This window comes from Myotis lucifugus, unplaced genomic scaffold (assembly GCF_000147115.1).
Source record: "Myotis lucifugus unplaced genomic scaffold, Myoluc2.0 scaffold_3626, whole genome shotgun sequence".
NCBI classification, from domain to species: Eukaryota; Metazoa; Chordata; class Mammalia; order Chiroptera; family Vespertilionidae; genus Myotis; species Myotis lucifugus.
In genome coordinates this window covers 1-14,697 of record NW_005874674.1, presented here as the reverse complement: position 1 = coordinate 14,697, position 14,697 = coordinate 1, and the positions used below count along the sequence as shown (strand labels likewise).

The following is a 14,697-nucleotide window of genomic DNA, read 5'->3' as shown; positions in this document are numbered from 1 at the left end:
CCGGGGACGCGGGGCGCTACTCCTGCCGAGCGGAGAACAGGCTGGGCCTCCGGAGCCGCACCCTGAGCCTCTCTGTGCGCTGTGAGTGTGACCGCGGCCTGGCGTCCGGGAGGGAGGCGAGGGGTGAGGGCAGGGGCTGAGACGGGGTCCCAGGGCTCCAAGGAGCTGGAACCCGGGCCTGCAGGACTCACGATTCTGGTTCCAATTCCGAGGCAGGTGTTTTTTCTCCCACCACCAAGCAATTCTCTGACACCAGCTGGGTGTCTGTCAGTTCGACTCAGTTCCGACCCTCTGCACCCGGAGGTGCAGGTGCCGCGGGTTAAGGGCTCAGTCCCACAGGACTGCCCACCTCGGACACATAGCAAGTCCAGTTGCCGCCTGCGCTGCTGACTATAGAGCGGAGGCTATTGGTGGGAGCTTCCCACGACCCCCTCCTCAGGGGCCACTAACTTGCTAGATCAGTGGTTCTCAACCTTCCTAATGCCGTGACCCTTTAATACAGTTCCTCATGTGGTGGTGACCCCCAACCATAACATTATTTTTGTTGCTACTTCATCACTGTAATGTTGCTGCTGTTATGAATCGTAATGTAAATATCTGATAGGCAGGATGCATTTTCATTGTTACAAATTGAACATAATTAAAGCATAGTGATTAATCACAAAAACAATATGTAATTATATATGTGTTTTCCGACGGTCTTAGGTGACCCGTGTGAAAGGGTCGTTCGACCCCCAAAGGGGTCGTGACCCACAGGTTGAGAACCGCTGTGCTAGATAGAGCAGCTCCCAGAATTCAAGAGAAACATACTCACCACTTACTAGATGACCCGTCTGGAATGAAAGGATATGAGGCGGGAGCAGCCAGGTGGGAGGGCCAGGCACAGGGGAAGGGCTCGGAGCTTCACTCCCTCTCCTGTCGCCACTCTCCCCAAATCTCCACGTGCTCACCAACCCTGAAGATCTCCCCTCACCGCCCCCCCCCCCACCACCATCACTTTGTGGTGTTTATGGAGCCATCATTACATAGGCCTGATTGACTAAAGCCTTGGCCATTGGAGATTGAAGTCAACCTCCAGCCCCTCCCCCTTTGGGAAGTCAGGGTTTGGGTCTGCAAATCCCAGCCTGACTGGTTTCCCTGGCAACCAGCCACCATCCTGAGGTGCTTTCATTAACCTAAACTCAGGTGCAGGGTCAAAGGGCTCATTATGAATATCAAGACGCCTTTGTCAAACTCTCATTGCTTAGAAACCCGGAGACTTTCAGGAGCTCTGTGCCAGGAATGGGGACCAAGACCAAATATCTATACCAGTGGTCGGCAAACTGCGGCTCTCGAGCCACATGCGGCTCTTTGGCCCCTTGAGTGTGGCTCTTCCACAAAATACCACGTGCGGGCGCGCACGTACAGTGAGATTGAAACTTCGTGGCCCATGCATAGAAGTTGGTAGATCCTATACAATATATAATATACATTATAAATCACAATAGCACAGGGACCCACCCTTTTTAAAAATATATATATTTTTGTTGATTTCAGAGAGGAAGGGAGAGGGAGAAAGAGAGAGAAACATCAATGATGAGAGAGAATCGTTGATCAGTTGCTTCCTGCAGGCCCCCCTACTGGGGATCCGGCCCACAACCCAGGCATGTGCCCTGACAAGGAATCAAACCTTGACCTCCCGGTTCATAGGTCAACGCTCAACCACTGAGCCACCCCGGCCTGGCAGGGACCCACCCTTCTTACCCACCCATTTCCTTGGGTGCCTTGTGTCGGTGGGTGATTCAACCCTCCTCCCCTGCCTGCCGCAGTCATCAGTCCGCAGGGACCCTTGGCCCAGAGCGAGGCCCCGGCCCGCCTGGAGCTGGTGCTGTGTCTTTTCAGATCCCCCGGAGAACCTGACGGTGACCGTCTCCCGAGCTAATGGGACAGGTAGGAGAGGGGGACAGAGGCCTCTCAGCGCCCAGGGGGCCCGGGCGTCTGGGGTGTGCGCCTGCGAAGGGTCCGGATGCCCTCAGCTGTGTGTCTGTCCTGCCCCTTCTCTCCCCTAGTCCTGGAGACGCTGGGGAACGGAGCGTCCCTCCCGGTCCTGGAGGGCCAGAGCCTGCGCCTGCTCTGTGTCACCCACAGCAACCCTCCAGCCTCGCTGAGCTGGGCCCGGGGGCCACAGACCCTGAGCCCCTCCCAGCCCTCAGACCCCGGGGTCCTGGAGCTGCCTGGGGTACGAACGGAGCACGAAGGCGAATTCATTTGCCGCGCTCAGAACCCGCTGGGCGCCCTCAGCGTCTCGCTGAGCCTCTCTGTGCACTGTGAGTGGCGGATGGGGCACCTGGGGGCAGGACACCGGGGTCCTGGGAGGACAGAGGCACCGCTGACCCGTCCCCTCGCTCCCCACAGACCCCCCGCAGCTGCTGGGACCCTCCTGCTCCTGGGAGGACCAGGGTCTGCACTGCAGCTGCTCCTCCAGGGCCCAGCCGGCCCCCTCCCTGCGCTGGCGGCTGGGGGCGGGGCTGCTGGAGGGGAACCATGGCAACGCGTCCCACGTGGTCACCTCCAGCTCAGAGGGGCCCTGGACCAACAGCTCCCTGAGCCTCCGCGTGGGGCTCAGCCCTGACCTCAGACTCAGCTGCGAGGCCTGGAATGTGCACGGGGCCCAGAGCGCCTCTGTCCTGCTGCTGCCAGATCAGGGCCTGCTGGGGGGCCCTGGAGGTGGGGCCTAGGTGGCGGGGGGCAGGGGCGGGGTCCTGTGGTTGGAGCCCGAGCTGGGGAGGGGAAGGGGGTTCCGAGGGGGAAGGTGCAAAGCCTGGGCCTGGGGTTTTAAAGAAAAAGAGCGGAAGGGGTTGCAGGTAAGGAATGGGAGCTGGAGGCCGGAGAGCCGGGGGCGGAGGGCGGGCGGGAGGACCCGCGTGGGGGTGGGAGCGGCTCAGGGATGCCTGGCGGTTTCCACGCGCAGAAGAGAAGGACCTCATCGCGAAGGGATTCTCTAAAGGATAGCTCTGGGCACTGGCGTCACCATCCTCCTCGCCCTCGGCCTCTGCCTCTGCCTCATCCTGGCCGTTATTTTGGACTGCGAGAGGGAGTTCCCCCACCAGGCTGGTAGTGCGGGGCGCCCCACGGAGGGGGCGCGACGTTTTCCTCAGCGTGAAGACTCTGAGGAAGACTCAGACCCAGACCCCAGCGGAGGAGGCAGCTCCGGAGACGGAGACTCCGGCGAGGACAGAGTCGTGGAGGCCCAGGCTCACCCGGCGGAGCACGATCCTGGATTACATCAACGTGGTCCCCAACGCCCGCGGCCTGGTGAGTGGCCCGGGCACGGTGCCCCTTCCCCGCCCTGCCCCCCGCCCTGCGCCCCTGGGACATCGAGGTGGAAAAAGAATGGTTGTTGGATTCAAAGCCTGACTCCGGCACTTACTGCCTATGAGGCCTTGACCACAATCGCGGGCTCCCTCTGAGCCTCCAGGTCTCCCTCCGTTTCCTTTGAGAGTTGGTCAGAGGAGTCAAAACGTGCCCTTGCTCGGTTCATAGCAGCTATGCCGTTATCACCACCACCAAGGACATTACTGATTATAATTAACTAGAGGCCCGGTGCACGAACTTTGTGCACTGTAGGGTACGTAGGCCTGGTGGGTGATCAGGGCCATGGGGGCCTTCCGGCTGCCGGCCAGGGGCTTCCTTCATTCTGCATTGCCTCCTGGTGGTCAGCACACATCATAGTGAGCGATGGAACTCCTGGTGGAACTCCCGAAGGGACACTTTGCATATTCGCCTTTTATGTATATAGGTGATGTAATATTATTAGCATTGCTGAGAGGCAGTGTGTCCTGGTGACTAACGGCTGGGCTGCCGGGGTTCAGACCCGTGTTCATCGCTGTGTGTTCTTGGGCAAGTCACTTAATTTCTCTGAGCCTTTCTTGAACTTTAAAATGGGGGGAATAGTAGGCTCACCCCTGAACCCTAGACTCACCCCTGAACCCTGCACTTACCCTTGAACTCTAGACTCACCCCTGGACAGTATACTTACCCTTGAACTCTAGACTCACCCCTGGATCCTACACTTACCCTTGAACTCTAGACTCACCCCTGAACTCTAGACTCATCCCTGAACTCTAGACTCACCCCTGAACCCTACACTTACCCTTGAACTCTACACTCACCCCTGAACCCTACACTTACCCTTGAACTCTAAACTCACCCCTGAACCCTACACTTACCCTTGAATCCTAGACTCACCCCTGAACCCTAGACTCTTGGGCACCTCTCCAGGCAGCATCTCCCCGGGTTGTCTAACAGGCACCTCAAACTTAGCCTGTCCAAAGGCAAACCTATGAGTAACTACACCACTTGCGCGTCTAGTCCATCCGCCCCTTCACAGCAAATAGCACATCTTCCCAGCTGCTCAGGCCTAAAGCCTCAGTCACCTTTCATGCCTCTCTTCGCCATCAAACCCTCCCCCCCAATCAATCCATCAGCAAAATCCCTTCAAACCACTTGCCTCCCTCGTCCACGTGGACACCACCCCCCCCTTCTGTGGGTCCTCTCTGCTCCCACACCCCCAATCTATTTCTCTGCACATCATATCCATTTAAAGCCCCAATAGGTCCACCAACCCCCTTGAATACAACCAGAAGGAAGGAACACATGAGTGATACTTGCTACCGACCAGTTAAATAGAGCTTAGGGCCAAAACATTTTTTTTCAATGCTGATCTCTAAGGGTCACATGCACATGATTCCACGTACATAACGCTCTTGAGAGGATGAACTTGCAGAGCTGGAGAACAGATCAGTGCTGCCTGGGGTTAGGGCCAGGTCTCTTTGGGGTTAGAGCTGTCTGCCTCCTGATGGTGGTTACAGGAGCTGACCTGTGTGAGTCTGTGTGGCCACAGCGAAGAGCCGCAGACTGAGTGGCTTAGACCACAGGCACTTACTTGTTCATTGTTTCTGTCCGGAGATGGAACGTGGGCTCAGTGAGAACGGAGACTTTGTTTTACTCCCTGATGTAACCCCAGTGCCTCCATCAGTGCCTCCCACGTGGTACCCACAAGTATTTGCTGAATGAATGAATGAATGAATGAATGATGGTCGTTTTCCCTTTAGGCTCGGAGTCCAAAGGCCAAGCCCAGCAGCCCTTCCAGGGCCCCTCCTGCAGGTGCCAACTCCCCAGGATGGAACATGTCCCCTCCAGCCCCAGAATCAAGGAACAGCCAACAGGAGATCCATTACGCTGCCCTCAGCTTCCCAGGCCTCCGGCCGCAGGAGGCCCAGCAGGCCAAGGACACCAACTCGGAATATGCAGAAATCAGGTTCCACTGACAGCCCCCTGGGCGGCGGGACGGGGACCAGGCTGGGGAGAAAGGCAATCACTGAGAGGATGGAGAACAGAGGACAAGGCCTCGCTCTCTTTCTTCTGTCGACTCCTCCAAGGATGGGCCATCCCATCCCAGGCCGGGCATCCGCAACAGCCTGACTACTCTCTCCAGAGTGACCCTTCTCTGGATACACTATTCCAGGGGTGGGCAACCTTTTTGTGAGTGCGTGCCAAACCCAGCAAAATCTCTGACTCAAAATTCTTCTGTGTGCCAACCCTAATTTTTTGAGAACATGTTATGCCTACTTGATATCTCTTAAGGTGTACGTATGTGAACAACCTCGAAGAAATAATAAAAATTCATTCGAGTGACAAAAACACAGTATATGATGATGAAAAATACATTTATTTTTTAATGTATACATGTACACTGATAGTCCGACAGAAAACTTTATGTCTCTGATATTATCAGTGGGACTTTGGCTGCTGCATCACTGATGACAGAGATTTTACATCAGGTTTATATTTCGTGACCTTCAGAGATATGCACGAGCTACTACTTTCGTCCCTCAGGCTACTCCTATTATGAGACTTAACAAAATTCATCACTGAGAACAAAGATTCACAATTGTAAATGGAAGATTATAAGAGAGGGTTTCGAGTGCCAACAAAAGTTACTGGCGTGCCATGTTTGGCACGCGTGCCAGGGGTTGCCCACCCCTGCACTATTCTGAGGACAAGAATACACTTTTTGTCTCAGAAGCCCTGGCGCCACCCTCACTGATTCCTCACAGTTTCACTTTTTCTCCAAGGTGGGAGAACCTTTGGAAAATGGCTCGACGGTGGTCTCTACAAGGCAAGCGAGCTAACCTCCCAGGCCAAGCCTGGCCCCAAGTCTATTTTCATGCCACTCGAGAGCCAAGTTTTATTTATTTATTTATTTATTTATTTATTTATTTATTTATTTTTTAAATATATTTTATTGATTTTTTACAGAGAGGAAGGGAGAGAGATAGAGAGTTAGAAACATCGATGAGAGAGAAACATCGATCAGCTGCCTCCTGCGCATCTCCCACTGGGGATGTGCCCGCAACCCAGGTACATGCCCTTGACCGGAATCGAACCTGGGACCTTTCAGTCCGCAGGCCGACGCTCTATCCACTGAGCCAAACCGGTTTTGGCGAGAGCCAAGTTTTAAATGGGGGAAAGAGTTGCCCGGCTGGCGTGGCTCAGTGGTTGAGCGTCAACCAATGAACCAGGAGGTCACGGTTCGATTCCTGGTTGGGGCACATGCCCAGGTTGTGGGCTTGGTCCCTAGTAGGGGGCGTGCAGGGGGCAGCCGATGACCGATGATTCTCTCTCATCATTGATGTTTCTCTCTCTCTCTCTTCCTCTCTGAAATCAATAAAAAAAAAAACCAACCACATATTTTATTAAAAATAAATGGGAAGAGTCAAGAGAATGTTTTGTGACGCATGAACACATGAAATTCAAATGTCAGTGTCCACTAACAAAGTGTTCCTGGAGCCCGGCCGCGTCCACCCCACGCTTTTCTGTCTCGCCCTCTGTGGCTGATTTCAGGCAGCTGCGGAGCCGAAGATACTTAGCGCCTGGCCCTTGACAGGAAGAGTGTGCAGATCTTCATCTAAAATAAACGGGCCCACTCCGTTTTGCAGAAGAGGAACCAGAAGCCGAGTTGCAGAAAGGGGTCAAGAGTAGCCAAGGCCAGCGTGACCAGCCGCAGGGCTGGGGGGAAGGTTTCAGGCCAGGAGGCGACGCGGAGGCTGGGGGTGAACGCGTTGTCGGCCTGAAAATCAGGGGGAGAGCAAACATGTGGTTGCTTGGGAGCGGGAACACCGGCAAAGGGGGACCAGGAGGAAACGGACAGCGTGCTCCCAACCGACCAGCTGGGGAAGGGAGCGCGAGAGGAGTCTTGTTTCCCGCTGCAGAGCATGTCCCCCCACTTCGTCCCTTCCCCGAGGTCACGGTTGTGATTGCTTCATGGACAGTCCTCGTGGGGGATGGTTAATAGTCAGTCAGAAAACTGGGGAGCCCAGAAAGGACTCTGGCCTTTGCATTAGCCCTGGCTGGTTTGGCTCAGTGGATAGAGCATCGGTCATGAACTGAAGGGTCCAGGGTTCGATTCTAGTCAAGGGCACGTACCTCGGTTGCAGGTTCCCTGGCGCTAGTCAGGGTGCATGCGGGAGGCAACCAATCGATGTGTGTCTCTCATATCAGTGTTTCTCTCTGTCTCTCCCTCTCCCGGCCACTCTCTCTAAAAATCAATGGAAAGAAATCCTCGAGTGAGTATTAACAACAACAAAAAATTCCCTGGCCAGTGTTCTCAGTGGTTAGAGCATTGGCCCATGCACCGAAGGGTTGTGGGTTCCATTCCCCATCAAGGGCAGGTATCTCGTTTGTAGGTTTGATCCCGGCTCCAGTCAGAGCATGTACAGGAGCCAACCAATCCATGTATCTCTTTCACATTGATGTTTCTCTCTCTCTCTCCCCTCCCACTCTCTCTAAAAAAAACAACAACAAAAAAACAATAATGGAAAAAAAATATCCTCATTGAGGATTAACAACAACAACAAGTGATGTTACACATTGGAAGACAGGAAGAGCAGAAAAAAAAGTAGGAATAAAGCAGAAGAGGTTGTAAGGAACGCTGAGAAAAATATGGGTAAAAAGCAGGTCAAACAGGGTTTATTTTTTTCTGCTCACAAACTGTACATAAGTGGCAGCGTCATAACAGGAGGAAGGGAGGATAGGAAATTCGTGGATTTTTGTTGTTAATCCTCCCCCGAGGATGTCTTTCCATCCATTTTTAGAGAGAGTGGGAAGGAGGAGGAGAGACTGAAATACCTACACACCTATTGGTGGCCCAGACCAGGGCCAGGGATCAAGCCTGCAACCTGGGCATGTGCCCTTGACCGGAATTGAATTCGTGACCCTTCAGTCCTCAGGCCGACTCTCTATCCACGGAGCCAAACCGGCCAGGGCAGGAAGCTCATATCTGTAAGCACTTCCTATGTATCACATTGTGAGTCAATGACTTATAATTATCTCCTCCGACGACAGCTGTGGTGTATGATCAACCGGATCTCCACTGTGGAGATAGCTGAGGCTCAGAGAGGTGAATTCATTTATCTGAAGCCACACATGCTGGCTGGAAACCACAGCTTCCCTCTCCCCTCCCCAGGCTTCGCATTCCTTCCTGAAGGGGGCGCTCCTGGGCTAAAGGGACTCAGAACCGCAGGCCAGAACCCAGGCAGGGCCCCTGCCGTGGCTCTGGGGAGAGCCGGATCTGGCTTGTAGGCAGCAGGATCAAGATGGGAGGGGGTTTAGGGGGATGGAGGTGGAAGAGATTTAGAGGTACCAATTGCCAGCCATAAAACCAGTCATGGGGATGTGAAGTAGAGCGCAGGAAATCTATATATATAAAAGCCTAAGCGACCAGTTGACCGGTTGACTGGTTACTATGACGCCCACTGACCATTAGGGGGCAGATGCTCAACGCAGGAGCTGCCCCCTGGTGGTCAGTGCGCTCCCACAGAGGGAGCGCCGCTCAGCTGACTGATGGGCTCCAGACGCAGGGCTCACAGCTGGCTGCCGCAGCCCAGAAATCACAGCAGAGCGGCAGCGAACCTACTAAGCAGCGGCGGCAGGCGCAGCAGGGCCGGGATGAGCAGGAGCAGCAGGCAGGAGTGGCAGGCAGTGTTGGACTGCCAGTTTCAGCCAATCCCCGCAGGCCACGCTGAGGGACCCCACTGGTGCACGAATCCGTGCACCAGGCCTCTAGTACAGTCGGTAAGATTGTAATGAGTCCTATCTGGTTTGGCTCAGTGGATAGAGCATTGGCCTGGGGACTGAAGGGTCCCTGGTTCGATCCCAGTCAAGGGCACATGTCCCGGTTGTGGGCTCGATCCCCAGTAGGAGGCAGCGGATCAATGATTCTCTCTCATCGTTCATGTTTCTCTCTCTCTCTCCCTCTCCCTTCCTCTCTGAAATCAATAAAAATATATTTAAAAAAATAGATTGTAATGACTGTGTATGGTGCCAGGTGGGTACTAGACTTATGGGGGATCACTGCATAAGGCATACAAATGTCTAATCAGTATGTTGTACATTTGAAACGAATGCAATGTTGAATGGCAACTGTAATGGGAAAATAAGTTTTAAAAAGGAGGCTATTTAATTGGAACAATGGACATCTTTATAAAATTCAGTCGATATTTTACATGGTCTTACCTCTCACTTATTGTGTCTTTCGAGATGTTCGCTCTATATAATGCTTTATAACCTTTTGCGTAGAAGACATACATATTTTTGTTAGATTTCTCTTGAGGTACTTAATAGTTTTTGGTTCTATTAAAATGGCATATTACATATGTCAGTCACAACACTGACTGACATACAGCCAGCACTTACTACCCCAGGCTCTGCTGTTTAACGCTTGTATCACCCCCACCGAATATTTGGGGGTTGGGGGCTGGTGGAGGGGGCAAAGGTGGGTAAATGGGGGCATCTGTAATGTGTCAACAATAAAAATAAAGGAAAAAAATGAGATATTTTGGTCGATACTGGTATATAGAAATACACTGGAATTTTTAAAAAATATATTTTTATTGATTTCAAAGAGGAAGGGAGAGAGAGAGAGAAACATCAACAATAAGAAAGAATCATTGATTGGCTGCCTCCTGCACACCCCCCACTGGGGATTGAGCCGGCAACCCAGCATGTGACCTTGATCAAAATCAAACCCAGGATTCTTCAGACCGCAAGCTGACACTCTATCCACTGAGCCAAACCAGCTAGAGCTACACTTGAACTTTGCACATTAACCTTGAATCTACCAACTTTGAGAGGTTTGCCTATTTTAAATAATCCATCTGTAAATTATTTTGGATTGTCTATGCAAAAAAAATTATATCATCTGATAATAAACATTTCTTTTTTTTTCTCCAAAGGAGAAAATAAAGACATAAATAAATACTTAAAAGATGCTGCAGAGCAGGGCGAGATTTAGAAGGGAAGGCATGTAATGTCAAAAGGTGACAGACAACCTAGACCAGTGATGGCGAACCTATGACACGCGTGTCAGAGGTGACACACGAACTCATTTTTTTGGTTGATTTTTCTTTGTTAAATGGCATTTAAATATATAAAATAAATATCAAAAATATAAATCTTTGTTTTACTATGGTTGCAAATATCAAAAAATTTCTATACGTGGCACGGCACCAGAGTTAAGTTAGGGTTTTTCAAAATGCTGACACGCCGAGCTCAAAAGGTTCGCCATCACTGCCCTAGACGGAGAGGACGAAGCTGTGAACGAACAGGTCAGCGTTTCTGAGGACATGCAGGGGGAGTGGCGGACGGGTGTCCTGAGTCATGGGCACGAGAGAGGACTCCAGAAATAACACGCACTTGAGACAGACCCCCTCCAGTTCCAGAGCTGTTTACCTGTGAAAGTGTTCACAACACTGACTGACATACAGCGAGCACTTACTACCCCAGGCTCTGCTGTTTAACGCTTGTATCACCCCCACCGAATACAGAAAGTGAAGGACGCTTTTGGCCAAAGACCCTCTTGCCAAACCCTGATTAATCAGGAGCCTTGAGTAGGTAGTTACCAGGTAATTGAAGATTCCGGGAGGAGGCCCCCTCTGACATGTGCCAATGTGCCCCTGCCTCTGGATACTGAATAAAAGGAAAAAAATGGTCCTAACTGGGTGGCTCAGTTGGTTGGAACATCATCCCGTACACCATAAGGTTGCAGGTTCGATTCCCCGTCAGGGCACATACCCAGATTACAGGTTCAATCCCCGGTTGGGGTCCGAACTTGAGGCAATTAATCAATGTTTCTCTCTCTCTCTCTCTCTCAAAATAAAGAAAAAAAGGGCATATACTTGGCCCTAGTCATCCGTGGGCAAACTACGGCCCACGGGCCGGATCCGGCCAGTTTGAAATGAATAAAACTAAAAAAAAAACAAAACCGTACCCTTTTATGTAATGATGTTTACTTTGAATTTATATTAGTTCACACAAACACTCCATCCATGCTTTTGTTCCGGCCTTCTGGTCCAGTTTAAGAACCCATTGTGGCCCTCGAGTCAAAAAGTTTGCCCACCCCTGCCTGGTTTGGCTCAGTGAATAGACCGTCGGCCTGTGGACCTACCAGGCACATACCTCGGTTGCAGGCTCCTCCCTGGCCAGGACCCTGGTCAGGGCTCATGCAGGAGGCAACCAATCGATGTGCTTCTCTCACGTCGATATTTCCGTCTGTCTTTCTCTCTCTCTTTTCCATTCTCTCTAAAAATCAGTGGAAAAACATCCTCGGGTGAAGGTTTAAATAAACCTAAACACGGAATGAGCTTCAAGGACTGAAGTGGCCCCAGAAGCCGGGACACACACAGTAATGGCATTACAGACTCGGGAATGGGGTCGCCCAGCGCACCCACCTCCTTTCAGAGATATGGGCCTTAGAGAGGGGCAAGGTCTTGCCTAAGGTCACACCGCAAAATAGCAGAAGTGAGATCCGATCTCAGGCACTAAAATAGATAGCACTGCAGGTCCCGAGTTCTTTTTCATCAACTTAGAGTGGGGAGGGCGCTAGAGGAGCTTCTGATTCCCTCCCTTGACCCGACCCCCCAAACCCCCCGACCCCCCAACCCCCGATTCTTTCCAGGAGAGCAAGCCTTCCGCGTGTCTGACCTGACCTGAGGAATTGCAAGGTTATATAAGGCTGTGTTGCTAGGCAACAGGTTTGACCAGGGGTCAGTGACTTTGAAATGTGTGTGTGAAGGTCCTGGCTTGTGCAATAATGGCTTGGGACTTGGAGGGAAGGAGGAGAGCTGTTGTCCGGTTCTTTCCGGGAAAGGCAACGCTGTGTCAATGAAAAGGACAAAAAAAAATAATAATATGAACAAACACACACCACCAGGCCCACAGTCCGAAGACCCAGCTCGGACCTTCTGCATTGCCATATACTCTCTATCACCACTTATCTGAGACTATCAACTCCAGGAAATAGAACTATAACACAGCTCCGTATTTCTTTTTTTTTTTTAGATTTTTTTTATTGATTTCAGAGAAGAAGGGAGAGAGAGAGGGATAGAAACATCCATGATGAGAGAGAATCATGGATCGGCTGCCTCCTGCACGCCCCCCACTGGGGATTGAGCCTGCAAGCCCGGCATGTGCCCTGACCTGGAATCAAACCGGTGGCCTCCTGGTTCATATAGGTCGATGCTCAACCACTGAACCATGCTGGCCGGGCCACAGCTCCATATTTCTGATCACTGACTCTGTTGTGTTCTGTTGAAACTTTTTTTTTTAAAGCCCCTGACAGTGTCTTGGACATTCTGTAACTTCCCAGTCAGTTCTGATGGCAAAAATCAGCCTGATCTGCCCTAGCTGGTGTGGCTCAGTGGATAGAGCGTCGGCCTGTGGACTGAAGGGTCCTGGGTTTGATTCCAGTCAAGGGCACATGCCTGGGTTGCGGGCTCAATCCCCAGTAGGGGGCGTGCAGGAGGCAGCCAATCAATGATTCTTTCTCATCATTGATGTTTCTTTCTCTCTCTCCCTCTCCCTTCCTCCCTGAAATCAATAAAAATATGTTTTAAAAAAATCAGCCTGATCTCACACCTTCAGCTCAGACTTGGTTTAAATCCCATCATCCCCCCCCTCCATCCAGCAGAGGTCCAGGCTGGGACCTGACTCCCTGGAGGAGACACGGAGACCAGTTGTCCCCGACACACCTTCCCTTCATTCCCACTGCGAGCCCTTAGTTTCCCAAAGTCTTGGGGCGCGGAGGAAGGACAGGTATGGGGACAGGTGACTCTTGACCTAACTGGCCACAGCTCTGGCCTCCTGTTGGCTGAAACGGCCTCTCTGGCTAACCCTCCGCGTGGCAGGTGTCCAAACACTGGGATCTCTCGTGGAGCAAAAGTGAGGACTTTCCGGACACAAACGCTATGTCCTCCTCCCACAGTGCAACGGACAAAACCCCTCCTGTGTGTTCCTCTTTCCCTCCCACACTTGTGACCCCAGATCTGTGGGCTTTCCACACATCAGAGTCTTTGACACCAGCTGGGTGCCCTACAATTGACCTCAATGCTGACACCTTCTACCTCAAGGCAGCACCGGAACCCACAGGTGAAGGGTTCAGTCCTGCAGTCAGCCCCTCTCCCGACAGTCAGCCGCCAGACACAAGCCCACTTGCCGTATGTGCTCCTGGCCTGTCGGCAGTAGACTGGGGGTTCTGATGACCCCCTCCTTGGGTTGGATCATTTCATAACGGCTCACAGATTTCAGGGAAACCCTTACCTACATGTGCTGGTTTATTATACAGGGATGTTACAGGGAGCAGCCAGGTGGGAGAGATGCACAGGGCAAGGGTGGGCAAGGGGTGGGGAACCTCCATCCAGTTTGGCTCAGTGGATAGAGCGTTGGTCTGAGGACTGAAAGGTCCCAGGTTCTATTCTGGTCAAGAGCACACGCCCAGATTGTGGGCTCGATCCCCAGTAGGGGGCGTGCAGGAGGCAGCCGATCAATGATTCCCACTCATCTCTGAGCCCCGTAGGTTGAGATCTTTACAGAGGCTTCGTCATGTAGGCGTGATCCACCCTTAACTCCATTTCCAGCCTCTTTCTCTTCCCCAGAGGGGAGAAGGTTCCAAGCGTCTATGGAACTCTCTGGCTTGGTCTCTTTGGGGACCAGCCTCCATCCGGGAGCTCACCCAGTCACCTCCTTAGAATAGAGGACATGCCCATCATTGAGGAAATGATGAGGTTGCAGGAGCTCTGCGCCGGGAACCTGGGGCAGAGACCAACCTTGCTGCGTAGAGAGGGGAGATGTTGGGATTTAAGCCAAATTTGAGCTGAAGATGTAAGATCAGGCTGATTTTTTAAAATATATATATATTTTTTATTGATTTCAAAGAGGAAGTGAGAAGGAGAGAGAGAAACATCAATGATGAGAGAGAATCATTGATTGGCTACCTCCTGCACGCCCCCTACTGGGGATTGAACCTGCAACCCAGGCATGTGCCCTTGACTGGAATCGAACCCAGGACCCTTCAGTCCACAGGCATATATGCTCTATTCACTGAGCCAAACCGGCTAGGACAGATCAGGCTGACTTTTGTCATCAGAACTGACTGGAAAGTTACAGAATGTCCAAGACACTGTTAGGGGTGGAAAAAAAAAGTTTTAACAGAACACAACTGAGTCAGTGTCCAGAAATATGGAACTGGCCCAGTGGATAGAGAGTTGGCCTGCAGACTGAAGGGTCCCGGGTTCGATTCCGGTCAAGGGCCTGTACCTCGGTGGCAGGTTCCTCCCCGGCCCGGGCCCTGGTCAGGGCGTGTGTAGGAGGCACCCAATGGAT

General features: G+C 52.1%; 1 protein-coding gene across 1 annotated transcript; it reads left to right on the top strand.

Moving 5' to 3' along the window:
* Nucleotides 1-5: 5 nt before the first annotated feature.
* Nucleotides 6-5,309, top strand: LOC102442143 (sialic acid-binding Ig-like lectin 10; the record flags this gene model as incomplete). Its single annotated transcript, XM_023749198.1, has 7 exons — nucleotides 6-81; nucleotides 1,882-1,929; nucleotides 2,049-2,306; nucleotides 2,395-2,706; nucleotides 2,992-3,053; nucleotides 3,181-3,294; nucleotides 5,094-5,309. Coding segments are annotated over 7 exons (1,086 nt in total), but the record flags the coding sequence as incomplete, so codon positions are not given.
* Nucleotides 5,310-14,697: the final 9,388 nt, after the last annotated feature.